Source organism: Quercus lobata, chromosome 2, assembly GCF_001633185.2.
Source record: "Quercus lobata isolate SW786 chromosome 2, ValleyOak3.0 Primary Assembly, whole genome shotgun sequence".
Taxonomy (NCBI): domain Eukaryota; kingdom Viridiplantae; phylum Streptophyta; class Magnoliopsida; order Fagales; family Fagaceae; genus Quercus; species Quercus lobata.
The window spans coordinates 66,264,085-66,283,146 of record NC_044905.1 but is presented as its reverse complement, the minus strand read 5'-3'; the positions used below and the strand labels follow the sequence as shown (position 1 = coordinate 66,283,146).

Below are 19,062 nucleotides of genomic sequence, written 5' to 3'. Positions count from 1 at the left end.
CTAGTATTTCATGGAATAGTTAAACGTTATGAGCACTTAATGGTCTTATTATTTTATGGAAATAGATGGCTAGACAAATATAAAAACATAATCAACCATACAGGACCAATATATATATATATACTTTCTCAAAAAAAAAAAAAAATATATATATATATATATATATATATATACAATCCTAAACTTTAATGATCAAAAGCATAATTTAATATTAAAAAAAGAAAAAAGAAAAAGAGAGAACCTAGTTATTCATTTCCAAATAAGTACAATATTGAAGATTTTGGATAATCCCAAATTATTTCTAGATTAAAGTACGCATCTAACAGTAAATATAAAAAATACTTAATTAAATTATATATTTAGACCTCCATCTTGATATTTGTTTTAAATTGTACTTATATATTAAATTGTCTGAAAGGATTTTATTCTTATCTTTATAAATGAAAAACATGAACCTAGCAAGTGAAAATCAATGGCATGGAGCTCTCTAACATGGCATCAATATATTTTATTCATAAGTATATATATATATATATATATATTAAAAATTTTATAATATAAAAATTAAAGTGAAACATATAAAGACAAATTTGAAATAAAAGTTTAAAGGTCGGTTACATAAAATGTGATTTTTTTTTTTTTTTTGAGGGAATAATATGTGCACTTAAAAAAATTATACGCGGAAGCAACTAACGTTGTTGTTATATTTTTTATATTCAAATATGAATTGACAAAAAAAATTTCGGTGGGCAAAGTCAAAAGTGAATTTTCGTAAACTGCTTGCCAAGTGAGCAAAAGCCAGCTTCCCACGCGTTCTTTCTTTTTTCTCTCGAGACTCCAAAGTTCAGTCTTCTCTCTGTTTCTGTGTTGAGCACTCTGACACTCATTGAAACCAGAAGAGAAAATCGGCTTTGGCTTCTCACCCATGATGAGCATCATCTTCAAATTCATCATTTCGCTTCTTTTTTTCCTTTCATGCAATAGCTTCACTTCAACAGGTGAGGTTGGCACACTCTTTTTTTTTCTTTTTTCATTCAGTCTTTCCAAATATAGAATCTTTACCTGTTTTCTTATTTTCGTTAATGATTTTTTCTTTGATCTTTAATCTTTTAAAAAAAGCAGTAGTTTTGTCTTTAAAGAATTCCATTCTTGGGGTGTGGTTGACTGATTGGAGTAACGTTTGTGGAATTTGGGAAGCTTTGTTTATTAAATTTGATAAATGAGAAAGTGGGTTTTACTTTGTTTATCAAACAGTTTAAGCATGTATGATCTTTTGCTCTCCTTGTTAGGTTGATTATGAAACATGAGCTATTTTCAGTTCTTTCCATAATCGGTTGGAAAATAAAGCTTTATAGAATTCATTTATGTTGCTCTTTAGATGATAGTTCACCTTGCTTTAACTGCAGAAAATAGTAGCATGAAAAAAGTTTTTCTTTTTTCATTTAGTCTTTCCAAATATAGATTCTTCACCCTGTTTTCTTATTTTCGTTAATGATTTTTTCTTTGATTTTTAATCTGATTAAAAAGCGGGGGTCTTGTTTTTGAAGAATTATATTCTTGGGGTGTGGTTGACTAACTGGAGTAACGTTTGTAGAATTTGGGAAGCTTTGTTTATTAAATTTGAGAAATGAGAAAGTGGGTTTTACTTTGTTAATCAAAAAAGCTTTATAGAATTCATTTATGTTGTTCTTTATGTGATATTTCACATTGCTTTACTACAGAAAATAGTAGCATGAAAAAAGGGATTAAAAAAATTGGCGATGTAAGCTGAATTATATCTTCTTTGTTATTGGGACTAGGAAATGATCGGTATATGGGTATTGACTATTGAGTAGTATTGGGGAGATAACACCTACGGGGACTATAATTGAGGGCGTAATATAATATATAATGACACTGCTTAAGGTAAAAGTTTAAGCCTATGGGGGCCCAACTATGTTATATTAATTCTTAAACTTCTTTAATTTTTCTCCATTTGGGATTTACACTCGCACCTGTATATCAACAAGTAGTCATGTAATATTACTAGAGGTTACTTCACAAATATATATATATACACACATATATATTACTAGAGGCCGTCGGTTACATTCCAATAGAAAATTTTGTCAAAAAGAGTTTTAATCTTACAATTTGAAGTTTTAGGTTCAACTACTATGTAATAATAATTTTAAAAAAAGAAATACAAATCTTATCATCTTGCCATCTAGGTTATTAATTAGCCAAACTAATTACTTTTTTAATTTTTTTGGCTTTGTTACTACTTGAACAAGCTTAGGTATTCTCTCTATTTCTTAGTTTCTGTTATGCTTTTCTTTTTGCAATTCTCATTTTCCAAAGAACTAAAAAATGATGCTCTGTTTTGGCTGGTTGTTTCTGTTTCAGAAGCCTATGACGCACTTGACCCAAATGGAAATATCACAATCAAATGGGATATAATTAGCTGGACTCCTGATGGCTATGTTGTGAGTATTAGTTTATTGATAGAGTCTCTGTCTTTTGTGCACATTCTCTGTCATTTTAGTGCATGTTCAAGTTAGAGATCTCTCATATTTCATTGCTTACTCAAGTAACTTCGCCTATTTTGTTGCATGGACTAAGTTTGTGGCTAGCTAAGAGAGATCATAGAACTAGGCATTATAATATGATTGAAAACTCAAAAAGGTTCTGAATTTTGAATCTTACACTTTGAGCTGCTTGTTCAGTACTTAAATCATTTAATCTAATTTTTTTGAGCAATGGAGTTATTTTCTGTTCATGTTGCTAATGTGCATCTTGACTAGAGTGATGGGGGTTTGCCTATACGAGAAGAAATTCTCTCAATTTCCTTCACCAATTCAGTAGCTATAATGTCTACCATATCTATCCAAAATGCAACATCGAGGTTTTCTTAATACTGTTGTTTTTCAATCCAGTATCCCTAGTTGAGATATTTATGATGAGCAACTGTTTTACATTTTCTTAGTTAAGAGGATGAATTGTAGGGCTTTATTCCATTAGAAGTGATTGATTATGCAAACGGCCATCATTATCTACAGTCGTGAAGTATTTCTCTGTTGAGCATATTAAACTCATCTCTTTTGTCTGCTGGCAGAGGCATTATAAATCATCAAATGTCATTTCTGTTAGCTAATCAGCATCTATGTTGAATGGACAGGCAGTAGTCACAATATACAACTTCCAGGCATATCGTCACATTCAAACACCGGGGTGGACACTGGGGTGGACGTGGGCAAAGAAGGAGATAATATGGAGCATGACAGGAGGCCAAGCCACAGACCAAGGGGATTGTTCTCGATTTAAAACGAACATCCCACATTGCTGTAAGAAAACCCCAAAGATTGTGGATCTATTGCCTGGAACACCTTACAACCAGCAGATTGCAAATTGTTGCAAAGGGGGTGTACTCAGCTCATGGGTGCAAGATCCAGCTAATGCAGCAGGTTCATTTCAGCTCAGTGTTGGTTCAGCTGGAACCTCCAACAAAACAGTCAGAGTGCCTAAAAACTTCACTCTGAAAGCGCCAGGACCTGGTTATACATGTGGACCTGCAAAAGTTGTTAGACCCACTAAATTTATTACAGCAGATAAAAGGAGAGCCACACAAGCTTTGAGTAAGTTAATGAAGATTACATCTATATATGCTCTTTTTCAGCTTTGAGGATCATACCAGCACTGTGATAGTTTCATTTTCACAGCAGATGATATGCATAAATTTTTCAGTTGGTATTTTGCTTATTTGTTGGGTTTCAAACATGTCTCTCTTTCATGGCAGTGACATGGAATGTTACATGCACATATTCGCAATTTCTAGCTCAAAAAGCTCCTACTTGCTGTGTCTCACTCTCAGCCTTCTATAATGACACAATAGTACAGTGCCCAAAATGTGCATGTGGTTGCCAAAACAACATAACCCAGCCAGGGAGCTGTGTTGAGTAAGTTCTCTTAATCAGAACAACTTAACTCTTTCTTCTAACTTCTAACTTCTTTCTGGATGATATTTTCCTCTGTGGATTACAGGGCAGGTTCGCCATATCTAGCTTCAGTTGTTTCCGGTTCTAGCAAGAACAGCTATACGCCTCTGGTTCAATGTACAAGTCATATGTGCCCAATCCGAGTCCACTGGCATGTTAAGCTTAACTATAAAGAATACTGGCGGGTGAAGATCACAGTTACAAACTTCGATTACAGGATGAACTATTCAGATTGGAACATAGTTGTTCAACACCCCAATTTTAGCAATTTGACCCAGACTTTCAGCTTTGACTACAAGTCATTAACACCTTATGGAGATATCAGTAAGTGATATCCTAATATGCAGATGGTCTGTTTTTATTATTTTAGTTGGGGTGGGGGGGTTGGGGCACATTATCTGTTGTTCTGAATTGGAAGTTTCTGCTGTCACGTATAGAGTGAATTACTAGTTGTCATCATTTTTCTGAAAACAATTGCGTTTTTTACTTTTTACTTGTAATACAAATTGGAAGTTGACAAAATGTATTTAATGTATTCTTCTTTCCAATAGATGATACTGCCATGCTATGGGGAATTAAGTTCTACAACGATTTTCTCATGCAAGCTGGCCCTCTTGGTAATGTTCAGTCAGAGGTACTTTTTCGGAAGGATGCGACTTTCACTTTTGACAAGGGTTGGGCTTTCCCTCGAAGGGTTTATTTCAACGGTGATAATTGCGTCATGCCACCTCCTGATGCCTATCCATGGTCGCCAAATGCTAGTTCCCAGCAACACATCTCCTTGCTTACTATAGTCATGACCCTCTTGTCAACCTTGACATTCATGTTTGCATATGCCTAAAGCTTCTAATCTCTGGTATACTTAAAAGTGATACTATAAAATTTTCAGCCAGATCAAAGAGACTCCAGTACTCAGGCAAACTGACTGAAGTTTCATGCATTTGGGCTATTACTTCCAGCCGCAGTTAAATGTGATCTTGTGAGTGCTATGATCTGTTACCAAAATATTCTGTTGTACCAGATAGGGGTGGGTGAATTAACGACCTTTTTGTTGCTTCTAGCTGTTGTATTTATGTTCACTTACTGAATCATCTTGTTTGTATGATATCCACATCCATTTTGTAAAAGTGATTGTAATAACAGGAACTAGTAACTAGGACTGTGTTGCCCAAAGAAACAAGGACATGAAGCTACTTTCTCATTTTGATCACAGTATTGTTTTTACTCTTACTCGTATTTTTATTAATCACGTGCGCATGTTGATTCAATTAAATCTCATCCCTTGATGAATCAAAGGGTGATTTTGCATGTGAATGAAACATCTTATTTATAAGGTGCTTACTTGATTCTACAAGGAGTATATTTTGTCCAGTAACCTTCGAAGTATATCTGCCTATTTTGTAAGAAGAAACATAGATGAAGAATTAATATCACATTGCAGTATTAGGAATCAAAACACAAATAGATTTCTCTATTCACAAGCTCATGTATCATAGAATACAATTCCATCTCCATAAGTCAAGTTTGGCTCTTTCAAAAGAATATTGAATTGTTATACCATTTCTCTCTTTTATCTGTGTCAAAGTAACTTAAGCTTCAAAATTTTCCATAACATTTCTTGAGTCCAAGAAGCTCATCACCAGATAGATATCAACAAGAAAATCAATGAAGAAATCAATGTTGATAAGGCAAGTAGGCTTTTAGGGGCAGAATTAGGCAGATGTGGGTATGTATCGGGTGGGGGCAGCATGCACTCATCACCATTGAAGTAAACTTTGCGAGGAAATGCCCATCCTTGCTTGAAGGTGAAAGTGTTCTTGTCCTTTTGAAGAAGCACCTCTGACTGAATGTTACCAAATGGTCCAGCTTCCATGAGTAAGTCATTATAGTATTTCATGCCGTAGAACATACCTGTGTCATCTGCATATAAAGTGACATTGAATATTGTCACACACCTGAACCGAAATTCAATCCTGTAATAGTGTAAAAAATGGAAATTTATTGCACTTACTTATAGATTCGTAGGGAACAAGAGGTTTGTAATCAAAGCTGAAAACTTGTGTCACATTGTTGAGATTTGGATGCTGAACAACTAGACTCCAAAGCGTGTAGTTCATCCGATAGTTGAAGTTTGTAACAGCAAGCTTCACACGCCAATAGTCCTTATAATTTTGCTTCACATGCCAATGCACCCGGACAGGGCACATGTGGTGTGTGCATTGCAACAGTGGTGTGTTGTCTTTCTTCGGAGTGTTTATTCCCTTCATTTGAAGAATTTTAGAGTCGCTCCTGTAAAACCAACATTCATCATTTGATATGATGTTGCAACTTGATAGATGCCTCGAAGTCAAGATATTAAAAAGGAGAGACTTACTTGACACACTTGTTCTTGTTCTGGCAACCACAAGCACAAGAGGGGCAAGGAGTGATTGTGTCATTGTAGAAGGATGAGAAAGAAACACAACAACTTGGGTTTTTCCTGGCAAGAAACTGGGAATAAGTGCAGGTCACGTTCCATGTCACTGCATGAGATGAGAGGAAAGATGTTAACCATTGTATTTGTATAGCAGATCATAATGACAAATTTAGGACTAAAAATTACTTTGCCCATAATCTGAAGCCTTAAATACTACCATTTATCCTAAAAGTTAGGCCATTGGTGATTTTAATTCTTGAAGTTTAAAGTGTTTGCTTTTAGCAGTCCCTTTGAATCCTAAATGACATGGCCAAACTAAAAACTGTTGCGTCATTATTTCATTTAGGACTAAGCTTTCAAGGAATTAAAAATGATCACTTTAAACTTTAGGAACTAAAATTGATCATGGGTTAAAGGTTGGGTACCAGCAGTAAATTTTGGCCTAATCTGAATCAAAAGATTAAAATAACTGGAAAAACATCATTTATTTATAGTAAAATCAAATTCTGCAAGACAGAAGTAATCTTTCAAACAAGAAAGGTGTTTTAGAAAATGAATTGTGGAACACAGATTCATCTGGAGTAGTTGACAAACTTCAATATATGTGAAGAAGGGACAATGTAACTTACTGAGTGCCTGAGTCTTACGGCGGCGGTCTGGTGTGAGGAAAGCGGTGGAAGGCACAACCTTAGCAGGGCCACAGGTGTACCCTGGCCCTGGACCTAACAAGGTGAAGTTCTTGGGAAGTTTCACTGTCTTGTTTGAAGTACCCGCTAGCCCAACACTCAATTGGAAGGCTGAGACAGCAGCAGTTGGATCTTGACCCCATGCTGCCACCACACCACCTTTGCAGCAATTTGTGAATTGCTGGTTGTAAGGGACACCAGGGAGCAGATCTACAACTGTTGGAATTTTCTTGCAACAATGAGGTATGTCACCTTTGAATTTGGAACAGTCTCCTTGTTCAGTGGCTTGAGCCCCTACCATGGACCATATCACTTCCTTCTTAGCCCATGTCCATCCTAAGGTCCAACCTGGACTCATTATGTGGCGGTACATTTGGAAATTGTTCAATGTTACAACCGCCTGCCAAATATTGGAAAAGAAGCATAGTCATCCATACAATTCTAAATTCAGTAAGATTCATAACAACCCTTTTCGGGGTTGATTTGAATCTTCAATAGATTAGTCAAGGTCGGCAACATATATTCTTTTCCAGACATTTTTTTTTTTTTTTTGACATGTATGTTAATTTTGATATTGGAAAATTTGCTATAAGCTTTTACTCACCACATAGCCATCTGGGGTCCAAGACATGATATCCCATTTAATTGTAACGTTCCCATTTGGATCCAAGGGATCATATGCAGCTACAATTACAAAACAGAATGAAGGGAATTGAGAAAGAGAATAATACAGAGAGAGAAAGAAGGAAGTAAGTAAATCCAATTAGCATTTAGGGAACTATAAGCTTACCTGTATAAGTAAGCAACACAAGGAAGAAGAAAGCGGAGACAAAAAATCTCATTGTCTCAAGCTTCTAGTATTGTTGTTAAATTCAGTACCCTGAAATTTCCAGTATCAAAGTGGGGATGGCTACTGGCTAATGTTTGTATATAAGAAAAGAGAGACTGTTGGAAGGAAATGTCGGTTATAGAGATGGCTTACCAAAAGGTTGTTAGATACATAAAAAATAAAATAAAAATGGTAAAGTCGGTGTCACTCTTTTTCTCATGGGGTTTCTGGAGTTTTCTGATTGGCTTCCCATATCTTGAAGCAAGGACTAACGAGGGAGAGAATAGGCGGGAGACACAAAGACTATACTATATTGCGAGTGCAACACTCCAACGGTCCTGGTTGAATTGAAGGTGACATGATGTGTTGGGACTCTACTCTAATAACCCCAATGAGGAATGAACCATCTTTGTGTTTAGGAGTTAGGACTAAGGCATATGATTGAATGAGGTATACTTGTTAAATTCTTTCTATATAGTCTCCCTAATTTTTTTCTTCTTTTGGGTGTTTTCTTTGTATTGAATTTTAGTGTGCGTTTGGCTTAACTGTTGCAAAATGATATTTTGGGTTTAAAATATATGATTGTAATAAAAAATTATAAAGAGTTTCTGTTGCAAAATGAAGTTATGGGTTTTAAAAACACGTTTTTAGGCTCCAAAACACCTAACTAAATGGACGCCTAATTGGTTAAGTTCCTTTTTTTTTTCTTTTTTGTATGAGCAAGCTGTTAATCCATTCTACCTTCTAGCAACTTGGTTTTGGAACTTGGTTATGGAATTCTGATTAACATATATCACTTGTTCATTTTCATATCCAATTCCAAAACCAAAACGTGAACATTCATAAACCAAAAATGTGACCAATATCAGCAATATTAATATATTATTCACAGACATAGGCAAACAGTTCACGGAAATGTGGTAGGTTAGGTATCATGGTCATTTTGCCGAGGCCATATTGACAAATATGTAGTCATAGAACTTGTTGCCAACTAAATTCGGATTTCGTCCGTTAAAACCTTGCTTTCATATGCATGTTTTCAGCCAGAAGCAAGAGTTTTCGGCCAGCAGACTGTGTAGGGACAAGTGATGAGTCCCTTTTCTCAGAAAAAAAAGACACCCCAACTTTATGCATTTTTTAGAAGACTCGAATGCTTCTCTCTGCAAAGTAGCAAACCAACCCCAAAATAGAAGACTTGGATGCTTCAACAGTAAAAATTCTCAAATATCCCTTTTTGTAGTCTTTTTTGTCACTCAGCCTATGGCCCTCAGTCAGTTAGGATCCTTTAGATGAATTAAAACCTCTTTCTTTACTTAGCCCAAAGAAAAAATTACAATTAGAAAAATCAATTTGAAAGACAAAGTAAAAGATTTTTTTTTTTTTTTTTTTTTCATTTTCTCACATATCTCTCTATTTGGCTATTTAAATAGAATAGTGGTAGAGTATTGAGATTAATATAATTTATGAATCATAGATTAATTAAAGTAACAAAAGTGAGTTTTTAGACCAAATTTGACTATAAGTGCATTGATATATGAAGCATGCCACTTTTGGGACATGGTCAGGATTAATTACTATGCTGGCATTTGTTGTGTTATGGGGTAGCATGGTCATTTTCTGTGTATTTAATAAAACTTGGATTAGTTGGAGTGTGAACATTTGTAAGACCCAATAGTAGATAGTGATCACCACATTGTTGATAGTGGACCATTTTATTGCAACTTATGATTAGTAGTATGGATTTTATTAGTATATTTTATTTGTTCATACGCGACACTTAATGGGACGGGCTTGCATTTTGGATTAACACACAATGAAAAAGTCCCTAACCTCTACTTCTTAAAGTATTGGTTTAGCCCATTAAAAGCAATACATTATGATACTCTCTCACCCATATAAATATATTATATATTGGGTTGGTGTTCAAGTGTGACTTGTATGTCTAGAGAGTAGAGAGAGAAAACAAGTGAGAAATATGGTATAGACGTATGGTAGCTCCCCTTCCTCTCACACCGTACAGTTGATTTTTGCAGAGGATCTATCACATTCCATGCATCTCCTTCTATAATTATTTTGTTAAATCCCTTAGCTGCTGCTCTACGAATAGCACACCAAGCTGCCTCAGCTTCACCTCGAATAGAACTTCCTGGACTAATTTTCTCAGTCCACGCTTTTATAAGATTCCCATCATGGTCCTTGCTTACCATAGCCACACAGCTATATCCTTCTCTTCTAGCTACATCAAAGTTCAATTTAATCCAATCTGCAGGTGGAGGATACCATTTGGGTCTCTAGATGATTTCTTGATTAGTTCTCTCCCTGCTTATTTGTGCTCTTCAAAAGCTCTTAATATTTGTCTTGCAATCTCCATAGGGTTGCTTTTGACTCCCTCTACCCTTACTTTGTTTCTAATCATCCATAGGTGATCACATACAATTGCAGCAAAAAACTGGAAATTTATGGATTTTTCACTTTTTAGCCTAGCAAGTCTTCAGGGTACAAAATCCTTTTCACCCAATTTGAAATTGAGAGGTTATTTAATCTATCCAAATTAATTGGCCAAGGTGACATTAGCTAAATTTGGGCAGCCCAATCACATTGAATAAAAAGATGCTCAATAGACTCAACAGCATTGTTGCACAAATAACACTTAACAGAAGAGAGAACAAACCTGTTATTGAGGATTGAGCAAGTAGGTAGGATGTTCCAAACCATGTTCCAGAGGAGGTTTTTGAACTTGGCATTAAGTTTCAATTTCCAAAGATTCTTCCGGTCTTTGTTTTGCAAGTTGGGATGGTTGGCTGAGTTTGTGATCCTCAATGCAACATAAGCCGATTTAACTGAGTATTCCCCATTTGCATTCAAGCTCCAATTCTATGGCAAAGCCCATTTTTCAATACATCTCTACAACCAAATATACTTTGTCAAGACCATGATGCAGATTTCAGCATAAGGACCTTCATGAAATTTTTGTTTTTCACATATTTATTTTGGAAAACTTTCACCCACACTTTATCAACATTGCTAACAATTTCTCAGGACATCTTTGCCACTAATGTTCTATTCATATCTTCTGTCTTTTTAATAATCAAACCTCCCATACTTTTTGGTGTGCAAATGGATTCCTAACTCTTAAGGCAACATCCCGGTTTATTATCATCTTTCTTACCCCACCAAAATTTTTGATTAAGAGCATCTAACTTGGAACACACTTGCTTTGGTAGGAGTAAGGAGGCTACTTGGTATGAAGGGATTGAATTCGCCATTGATGTGATAGAGGTAGCTCTGCCTGCCTGTGGTAAAGTTTTCATTTTCGATCCTTGAAGCTCTGACTTTACTTTTTCTATAATCTCCTTTAATGCTACCTTTTTATCCTTACCAGAGGCCATAGGAATGCCCAAATATTTTTCTTTTCTATTTGAGGCTTTTATTCCTATTAACCTAACTAGGTGATTTTTCACCCCATGAGAAAGGTTTTTACTGAAAATTATCAGAAACTTCAAAATGTTTACTTTCTGTCCAAACTAGCTAGAGTAAGTTTCAAGGATTACCTTAATTCTCTCCATGTTTTCATCGTCTGCTTAAGCAAAAATAAACAGATCATTTGCAAATTGGAGATGAGTGATTGGCATAAGGTCAGGGGCAAGCTTAAATCCCTTGATTTTGTGTTGACTTGCTTCTCTGTTTATGAGCCTAGCCAGAACTTCTGTTGCTAATATAAAGAGAAAAAGGGAAAGGGGATTTCCTTGGCGAATTCCTCTTTCTGGTCTAAAAAAACCATAAGGACTACCATTTATTAGGATGAAAAATGAAGGAGTGGTCACACACTACATGACCCATTGAATCCACATGCTAGGGAATCCAAAGAATTTGAGCACATTCAATAGAAAGTTCCATTCTAGCCTATCATAGGCTTTCTCCATATCTATCTTTAAACCCATCCACCCCTTGAGCTAGAAAGGTGTTTTCTTGAATTTTGTGGACCAGGACAAAGGCTGTTTACCAAGGGGAAATCAATTTTGGGAGAACTTTCTTCAATATGTTGGCCAGCAACTTGGAGATAATTTTGTACAAGACATTACACAAGTTTATTGGCCTATATTGTGACATAGATGCTACATTACTACCTTTGGGAATGAGGACAATAAAAGAATGAGTTATTTCCCTTAACATATGACCCCTTGTAAAAAAAACTTGTGATTGCTTCAATTATATCACCTCCAAAGATATTCCAGTAGAACTTGTAAAAGTGGGCTGATATGCTATCTGGGCCTAGCCCCTTGTTTGAACCAAAACTGAATAGCACTTCTTTAATCTCTTCTGCCATAGGCATCTATGAAAGCATAGCTAGATCTTCTTCAGACAAAATTGGTGAAATGAGATCATCAAGAGTATCAGGGATAGAAGGGCTAGAAGAGGAAAATAAATTAATAAAGAACTCCTCAAAACATTTACCAATTTCCTCTCTACTCGACACCCAAATGCCTTGTTAATTCTTAAGGAAGTCTATGGCATTCCTCCTCCTTCTTATTATCGTTGAAAGGTGAAAGAATTTAGTATTCAAATCTGTTGCTGCCAGCTTTATATTTCTGGATTTTTGTCTCCATAATGTTTCCTCCCTTTGAAACCATTCATAGAGATTTAAATAAATGCTTGCCTCTTTACTCAGATTCTCCTATGTTGGATCTTCCCTTTGGATTTTTTCTAGCTACTTCCAACATTCTTTGATATTGGATTGAATGTTCCCAAGTACTCATCGTTCCATATTTTGAATTCATTCTTTATTTCTTTAAGTTTCTTACAAACTTTGAACATCAGGGTTCCTCTCATCCAAGCCTTCTCTACAACAAAATGGCTTGATTCATCCCTAGTCCACGCCTCTTTGAATTTGAAAGGTCTTTTATTACAACGTTGTTCCCCTTCCGTAAAGAGTAAAATTGGTGAGTGGTATGATGATGCAGCTGGTAAATTGTGAACAGCAGCTCTAGGAAAGATAAGCCTTCATCTATCATTTGCAAAGGCTCTGTCAAGCCTTTCTTTTATATTCGCTAGGCCCTCCCTCCTATTAGACCAAGTGAAAGGGTTGCTAGAAAATTGGAGATTGATGAGTCCACTTTTATCTATCACTTCATTAGGACCTCCGTTGGATGGATTAGCCACCGGTTTCCCACCTTTCTTATTTGCCTGTGAAAAAACATGGTTAGTCCCTAATGCAAAGCCACCCTTTACTAAAGGCTTCTCTCACCTTCTCTACTGCTTCCCAAAAAAGGCCTCTATCACTACACTTTAGAGGGCCATACATAAAAGACATAACCAAGGCTCATTAATAGGATTAGAGAAAATTAGAACATTTATCATATTACTGCATTTATATGTGACTTCCAAATCCACCCCTATTTTCCAACAGACAATAAGACCTCCTTTTTTACCCTTTGGATCAACATACTCAATTTTATAAAATCCCAACGACTCCAGCAATTTTCTACTTCTATTTATGGGAATTTTAGTTTCGGATAAAAATACTATATCCAGACCAATATCCCTTATTAAGGCTTTAAGAGTTCTTTTTGCCGAAACCCAAGCCAAGTCCTGGCAATTCCAAGATAAGGTAATCATGGTTGAGGTGGGGGCATAATAAGGCCCGCCTCCTTAGCCTTTTTGGATGTAAGGGACTCAACATTAATCAAATTTCTAGAGTTCACATGGGTTACCTCTTTTATTGGCAAACATGGAGGATGTTTAGCTTTCTCTCTGGCCAAAAATTTTATTTTCTCTTCTTATCTTGTTGCAACTTCAGTGAGCTTAGACAAATGAGTTGCAATTCCAGTTTAAGTAAACCAAAGCCCACCTTGGTTAGTTTGAGGGCTCTACAATGGGTTGGGCTCTCCTCCTCCTCCAACTTCCTCTTTGCTCCAATACTTACCACATATTGGGCTTTAGATGGGCTGATAATGGCTTGTTGCATTGCCTTGGTCATTAACTTTGATGGGTCTGAGCAATCAAACCTAATTAAGTGGGGTGGGTCTGCAAGGTTTAGGTTAGTCAAAGGAATGAGGATATGGTCTTGTGCTACTGATGTGTGTTTGGAGGTGTTATTTGTGGTGGGTATATTTAGTGGAGATGTGGTGTGATGTTCTAGAGATTTGGTTGTGAGGGATCTAGATGTTTCCATAAGGGTTATGGAGTTGAGGGCTGTTAGGTTTAAGAGTTGGTTAAAAGTCTTTTGATTTTTAAGACTTAGTTGGATATCTGGTTGGGATTGGATGGGGATATTGGCTAAGTTTCCAATATCGGTTTGTTTTGACATGACATGAGCAGCCAATTCTTCAAAATTTGACAGAGTTTTCCTCGAGACACTTACCTGGGTCTCACTGGAATCACACTCATTCTCATTCTCTGAATCACCCAATGCATGAAGATTACGCACCTCGTCTCTCTGACCCATGTCCTTACTCTGCCCTTTTCCATCCTCATCTGATGTTTGAGCAGCTTTTGCAATAAATTCAACCCATCTGGTTGTTCTTTTATTGATTAGTTCTACTTTCATCCATGGACCAAATCCAGATGGTTCTTTGCACATTAATTTTTCATCAGAAGAATTCCACCATGTACATTTAGCTTTTAAGTGCTCTAGCCTGCCACATTGAAAACAAAACTCAACTATTCTGTCATATTTAAATTGAATCCATAAGTCTGATTGAGGCTTTCTATCTAGAAAAAAACCACTCTAGAGAGGATTTTCTACTTTTATCTCCACCTTCACCCTTAGGAACTTGCTCATGCATATCTTCCCATCTCCCATCAGATTAACATTTAGAACCTCACCCACAAGAGCCCTAATCTCTTCTGCATTTTCCTTTGACATATACTCAATGGGGAGATCATGAACTTGGATCCAGAGTGGAATACTAGAGAAATCCATATCTTCAATAGCTAAATTATTTTGCCACTATTTCAAAATTAGTGGGAATCCTTCAATATTCCAAGGCCCCAGTTCTAAGATGCGTTTTTTATCCCCTTCATAGGCAAATTTGAACAAAAAACACATTCTCCCTTAGATCAACAATCTGAATCCCTTTTGTTGTTCTCCAAGCTTTTAAGATGATGGCCTTGATTACGATTTTGTTGATGATTTTATCCGCCAAAAGTTTACCCACCAGGCCTGTATTGCATAGATCATCAATTGCCTTCTTACTTGCTTTCGATTTTAAAGATTTGCCTGAGCACCTGAGTTTGCTGGTATCCACAGTAAACACTTCTACCAACTTATTTTGTTTGTCCATTTGGATTTGCACTAAGTGGTTAGGGGCAGGACCCTTGGACCACAACGAGGTGGGTCAATTAGGATGGGTTTTGTCAAAACTATGTTGGTTGAAGGAATCGGTTTAGGATGGGTTTGATGGAAAATATGATGGTTGAAGGAGTCAGAGTAGATGGGAAATGCTGTACAACTTTAAAAGGAAACTTGAGAACCAAACTTAGTGAGATTGAGGAACCTCGAGTAAAGCTCAGGTTAGGGAAACCTTGGTTCAGACCCAAGGAGAGAACAGCTGCCAAAGCAACGAGTTTTTGAGGACTCTAACTAACGGTGCGCTCTTATATATTTATCTTTCCTTTTGTATATGCATGATTATATATGTCATATATCATGTTGTTACTGAATTAGTACAATCTAAACAAGTGAACCATCCATAAGCCACTTGAATATCACTTATGGAGGAATTCATAATGGTAAGATTAACCAACCCAAAATAGGCAATGTGAATACCCGCTTGTAAATTAACATGCGACAAGACCTAATTATTTGTACCAATTCATGCCCTTTTGTAGCATTTTGGCTAGCTTGGAGGCCTACTCATGCGACGTGTGAATATCACTCGTCCATGGGTCTCCTGGTGTGAGGCAAGTATATAAACAACAAGATGTGTGAATACCACATGTATGAATATGTGAATCAAACATACTTTCCAAAATGTTGCAACATGTCATGCATACGCTCCTTCATGCCCTCATTGACCAAACCTAGAACTCTTATCAATTTTTCAATTTTCCTTATCAAAAGTTCTTTCAAATTGTTTTCAAAAACAAAATACAACCAAGTTGACAAATGAGAGTTGTGGTGGGGGTAATAGGAAAGGCTTGCCCCTAAGTAGGGTCTGGCCCGTTAGGATTTGGCTATGAGAATATGGTCCATAAAGCTAATTCCACTAAGGCCCCCACTGATAGGAATGGCAACGGGTCGGGTTCGGGCCAGGTTTCTTTATACCCAGACCCAACCCATGGGTCTATACCCGTTACTCGAACCCGTTTTTTTTTGTTGCACCCAAACCCGCCCCATCGAAGCCCACGGGGCTCACGGGCCCCGGCCCAAAATCACAAACAAAGAAATTGGTACAAACCCAAAATCACAAATCATCACAGAACATTTTCTTGGCATCCAAACGGATGCCAAGATCTAACAAACCAATCTGCACAAAAAATCCAACAAATCCCAGAAATTTTGCAAATCCAGAAATAAAATTAGCAAATCTAAAAATCCCACCAACAAAACACAAAAAAAAAAAAAAAAAAAAAAAAAAAAACCAACAAATTTGGCTCACAAAAACAAAACCCAAAACCAAATTTTGCTCACAAAAACACGAAAAGAAAAAAACCCAAATCCATCCGGTTGTGGATCTGTAACGAGTGAGGGGTAGTTCACGATGGTTGAGAGTTTCATGATGGTGGCTAGGCTTGTCGGCGAGGTGCTTGATACTTGATTGTAGCTGGGCTTGTCGGCAAGGATTGTCTTGGTCGCTTGAGGGAGGGCTTGCATGAGGCTTGAATGCTTGAGTTGAGATTGAGAGTGGAAACTGAGTAAGGTTGATGTGTGAGAGGGTAAGCTGAAGAGATAAGACTTGAAAGGCGGCTAAAGAGATGAGAGTGTGAGGTGAGACTGCGAAAATTTTAGGGTTATAACTATATATACATTTAGGGTATTTTAGTAACTATGTATATATATAATCGGGTTGGTCCGGGTTTTTGTAAAAATCCAGACTCGCTTCGAGTTTTTTTTTTTTTTTTTAACCCAAACCCAACCCTATTTTTTATTAGACCGAGTAAAATCTGACCCATTAGGGTTAGACTGGGTATCCGCAGGCTGGGCAAAAATTGCCATCCCTACCCACCAAGGATGATTAGCCATGTCGAGGACAAAGAATAACACAAGTATGGATGCATTGCCGAGTACAAAATTGGTGTCGGGTACAAATTACTAGGTGATCTTTCCAATGTCAGGATTTAGGGTCTCACCCTTGATGAATGATTTGATAGGCCGAAATAGTATTACAGACTCAAAGATCCACTTAAACCCTAAAAACGATAGGACCCACAACATGTGTGGAATATTTTGTTATCAAGGGATCCAACAAAGGGAGGGTATAAAAGAGGGAAGGAAAATCAAATTGGGGGTTGGAATAAAAATTGGGGGAGAATTACACGAGAGAAAGTGAGAACATAGTTTAGGGTTCAGAGATCTTGCTCGGATCTCAAAAGGGTAATTCAGCAGTTAGGAATCTCCTTAGCTGGGCCCAATACAAAGCAATCTAACGACAAATTGGGCTAGGGTACAATCCACCATTGAGAAAACCACTCCAGGGGTCTCCCATTGTAGGTTGTACCCAATCAAGAACACAAATAAATTTAGGGGGACAAATCCTAGGAAGCCCAAGGGTTTTTTTTGGAGTGGAGCCTCCACAAGAGCTTAAGGGGGCCAGTTTGGTTAGAGAGATGGAAAAGTTGAAGGATAGAAAATGGAGAGAGGATGGAAAAGTAGAAGGATATAAGAGATTTTAATTTCATTCATTTGTGTTTGGTTGGAGTGGTGAAAAAGTGGAGGAATGAAAAAAAAATTTGTTTGGTTGAGAAGAAAAATGGGAAAATAGAAAATATAGTTAGTATATATTTACTCTTACATCCTTATTTAATTATATATGAAATAATTTTTTAATAAAATATTACTTATTTTATCAATTAAAATTTATAAAATATTATATAAAAATTAAAACATTATACATATTCTTTTTTTTCTCTTTGTTATTAAATTTATTACATTTTTTTTAATAAACCAATAGGGATAAAAAGGAAAGCACAAAGATTGATACTAAACAAACACAAAGAAAGAAAAATAAATAAACAACATAAAATAAAATAAACAAAAGAAAGAAAGTGAAAACTGAAAGAGAACAAACCACAAAGAAAGCAAAAAACGAAAAGGACGAAAAAAGTTATAAAAAAATAAATAAATAAACATTGAAAATATGCATGTTTAACGTTTAAGACGGGTAGAAAAGTAACTGACATGGTTGCATTTAAATCACTTGTGTTTCCCCTCCGAAATGAAGAGATCAATTTTTGGTAGATCAAGGGAGAAAATGTCTGAGCGTCACCAAAATTTTTTCATCCTTTCTCTTCTTACCAAACAACACTCACTCCTATGAGTCCAAATTTTCTATCACACTCTTCCTACTTCACTATATACTCTACAAATATAAAACATGTCACATGTTCATCTAATTTATTAAATGCTAAATTTATGCATTCTATTATTTCAATTTCCTAAAATAAATAAATAAATAAATAACTCATCATATTTAGGTAATTGAAATAATAGAAAACATAAATTTAGCATTTAATAAATTAGATGGACATGTGGCATATTTTTATTTGTGGAGTATATAGTAGAGCAGGAAGGACTCCACTCCTATTTTCTCTCCTTAAATTTTCATCCACTCTATTCCACCTCCAACCAAAGATTCCCTAAAGAATATCTTGTTGATTAAGTTAAACCCCAAAACGTGACCGCACAAAGTTACGTCAAGATTTTGAGTGCATCATGACATTTGCTATTTGTGGGTACAAAGATTTTCAAAATGTTTTCCACATGTCACTCTTGATGTCTTGATGCATGTATGATATCATGGAATGCAGTAAAAAATTATAGAAGGGCCCAAATATATGATCATAATTAGGTAGTGATTTCGGCTGGCCTTCATAGGTTGCAAGTCCTAACACATTTTCCACGAGTAACTGAACTCCCAAATTTTTGTTATTGGTTTGAGACATTGTTTGACCTATTGTAAGTTAGAGGACTCAAGGATTCTTATAATAGGACCTAAG

The 19,062-nt window shown here is 36.2% G+C and overlaps 2 protein-coding genes across 3 annotated transcripts; one reads left to right on the top strand and one right to left on the bottom strand.

Moving 5' to 3' along the window:
- Positions 1-802: 802 nt before the first annotated feature.
- On the top strand, positions 803-5,204 carry LOC115976261 (COBRA-like protein 1). 2 transcript variants are annotated; one of them, XM_031097438.1, is made up of 6 exons: positions 803-998; positions 2,389-2,465; positions 3,158-3,614; positions 3,776-3,935; positions 4,021-4,298; positions 4,526-5,204. In XM_031097438.1, the coding sequence occupies exons 1-6, from the start codon at positions 926-928 to the stop codon at positions 4,813-4,815; spliced, it is 1,335 nt and encodes a 444-aa protein (XP_030953298.1). In that variant the 5' UTR covers positions 803-925; the 3' UTR covers positions 4,816-5,204. The 2 variants fall into 2 exon arrangements, with proteins under 2 accessions (XP_030953298.1, XP_030953297.1); XM_031097437.1 differs by having other exon boundaries at positions 804-998; positions 2,386-2,465.
- Positions 5,205-5,389: 185 nt separating this feature from the next.
- LOC115976263 (COBRA-like protein 4) lies at positions 5,390-8,059 on the bottom strand. The gene is made up of 6 exons (XM_031097439.1): positions 7,867-8,059; positions 7,681-7,760; positions 7,020-7,476; positions 6,349-6,496; positions 5,986-6,263; positions 5,390-5,894 (listed from the first exon to the last, which is right to left on the bottom strand). The coding sequence occupies exons 1-6, from the start codon at positions 7,916-7,918 to the stop codon at positions 5,611-5,613; spliced, it is 1,299 nt and encodes a 432-aa protein (XP_030953299.1). The 5' UTR covers positions 7,919-8,059; the 3' UTR covers positions 5,390-5,610.
- Between the last annotated feature and the right edge of the window lie 11,003 nt (positions 8,060-19,062).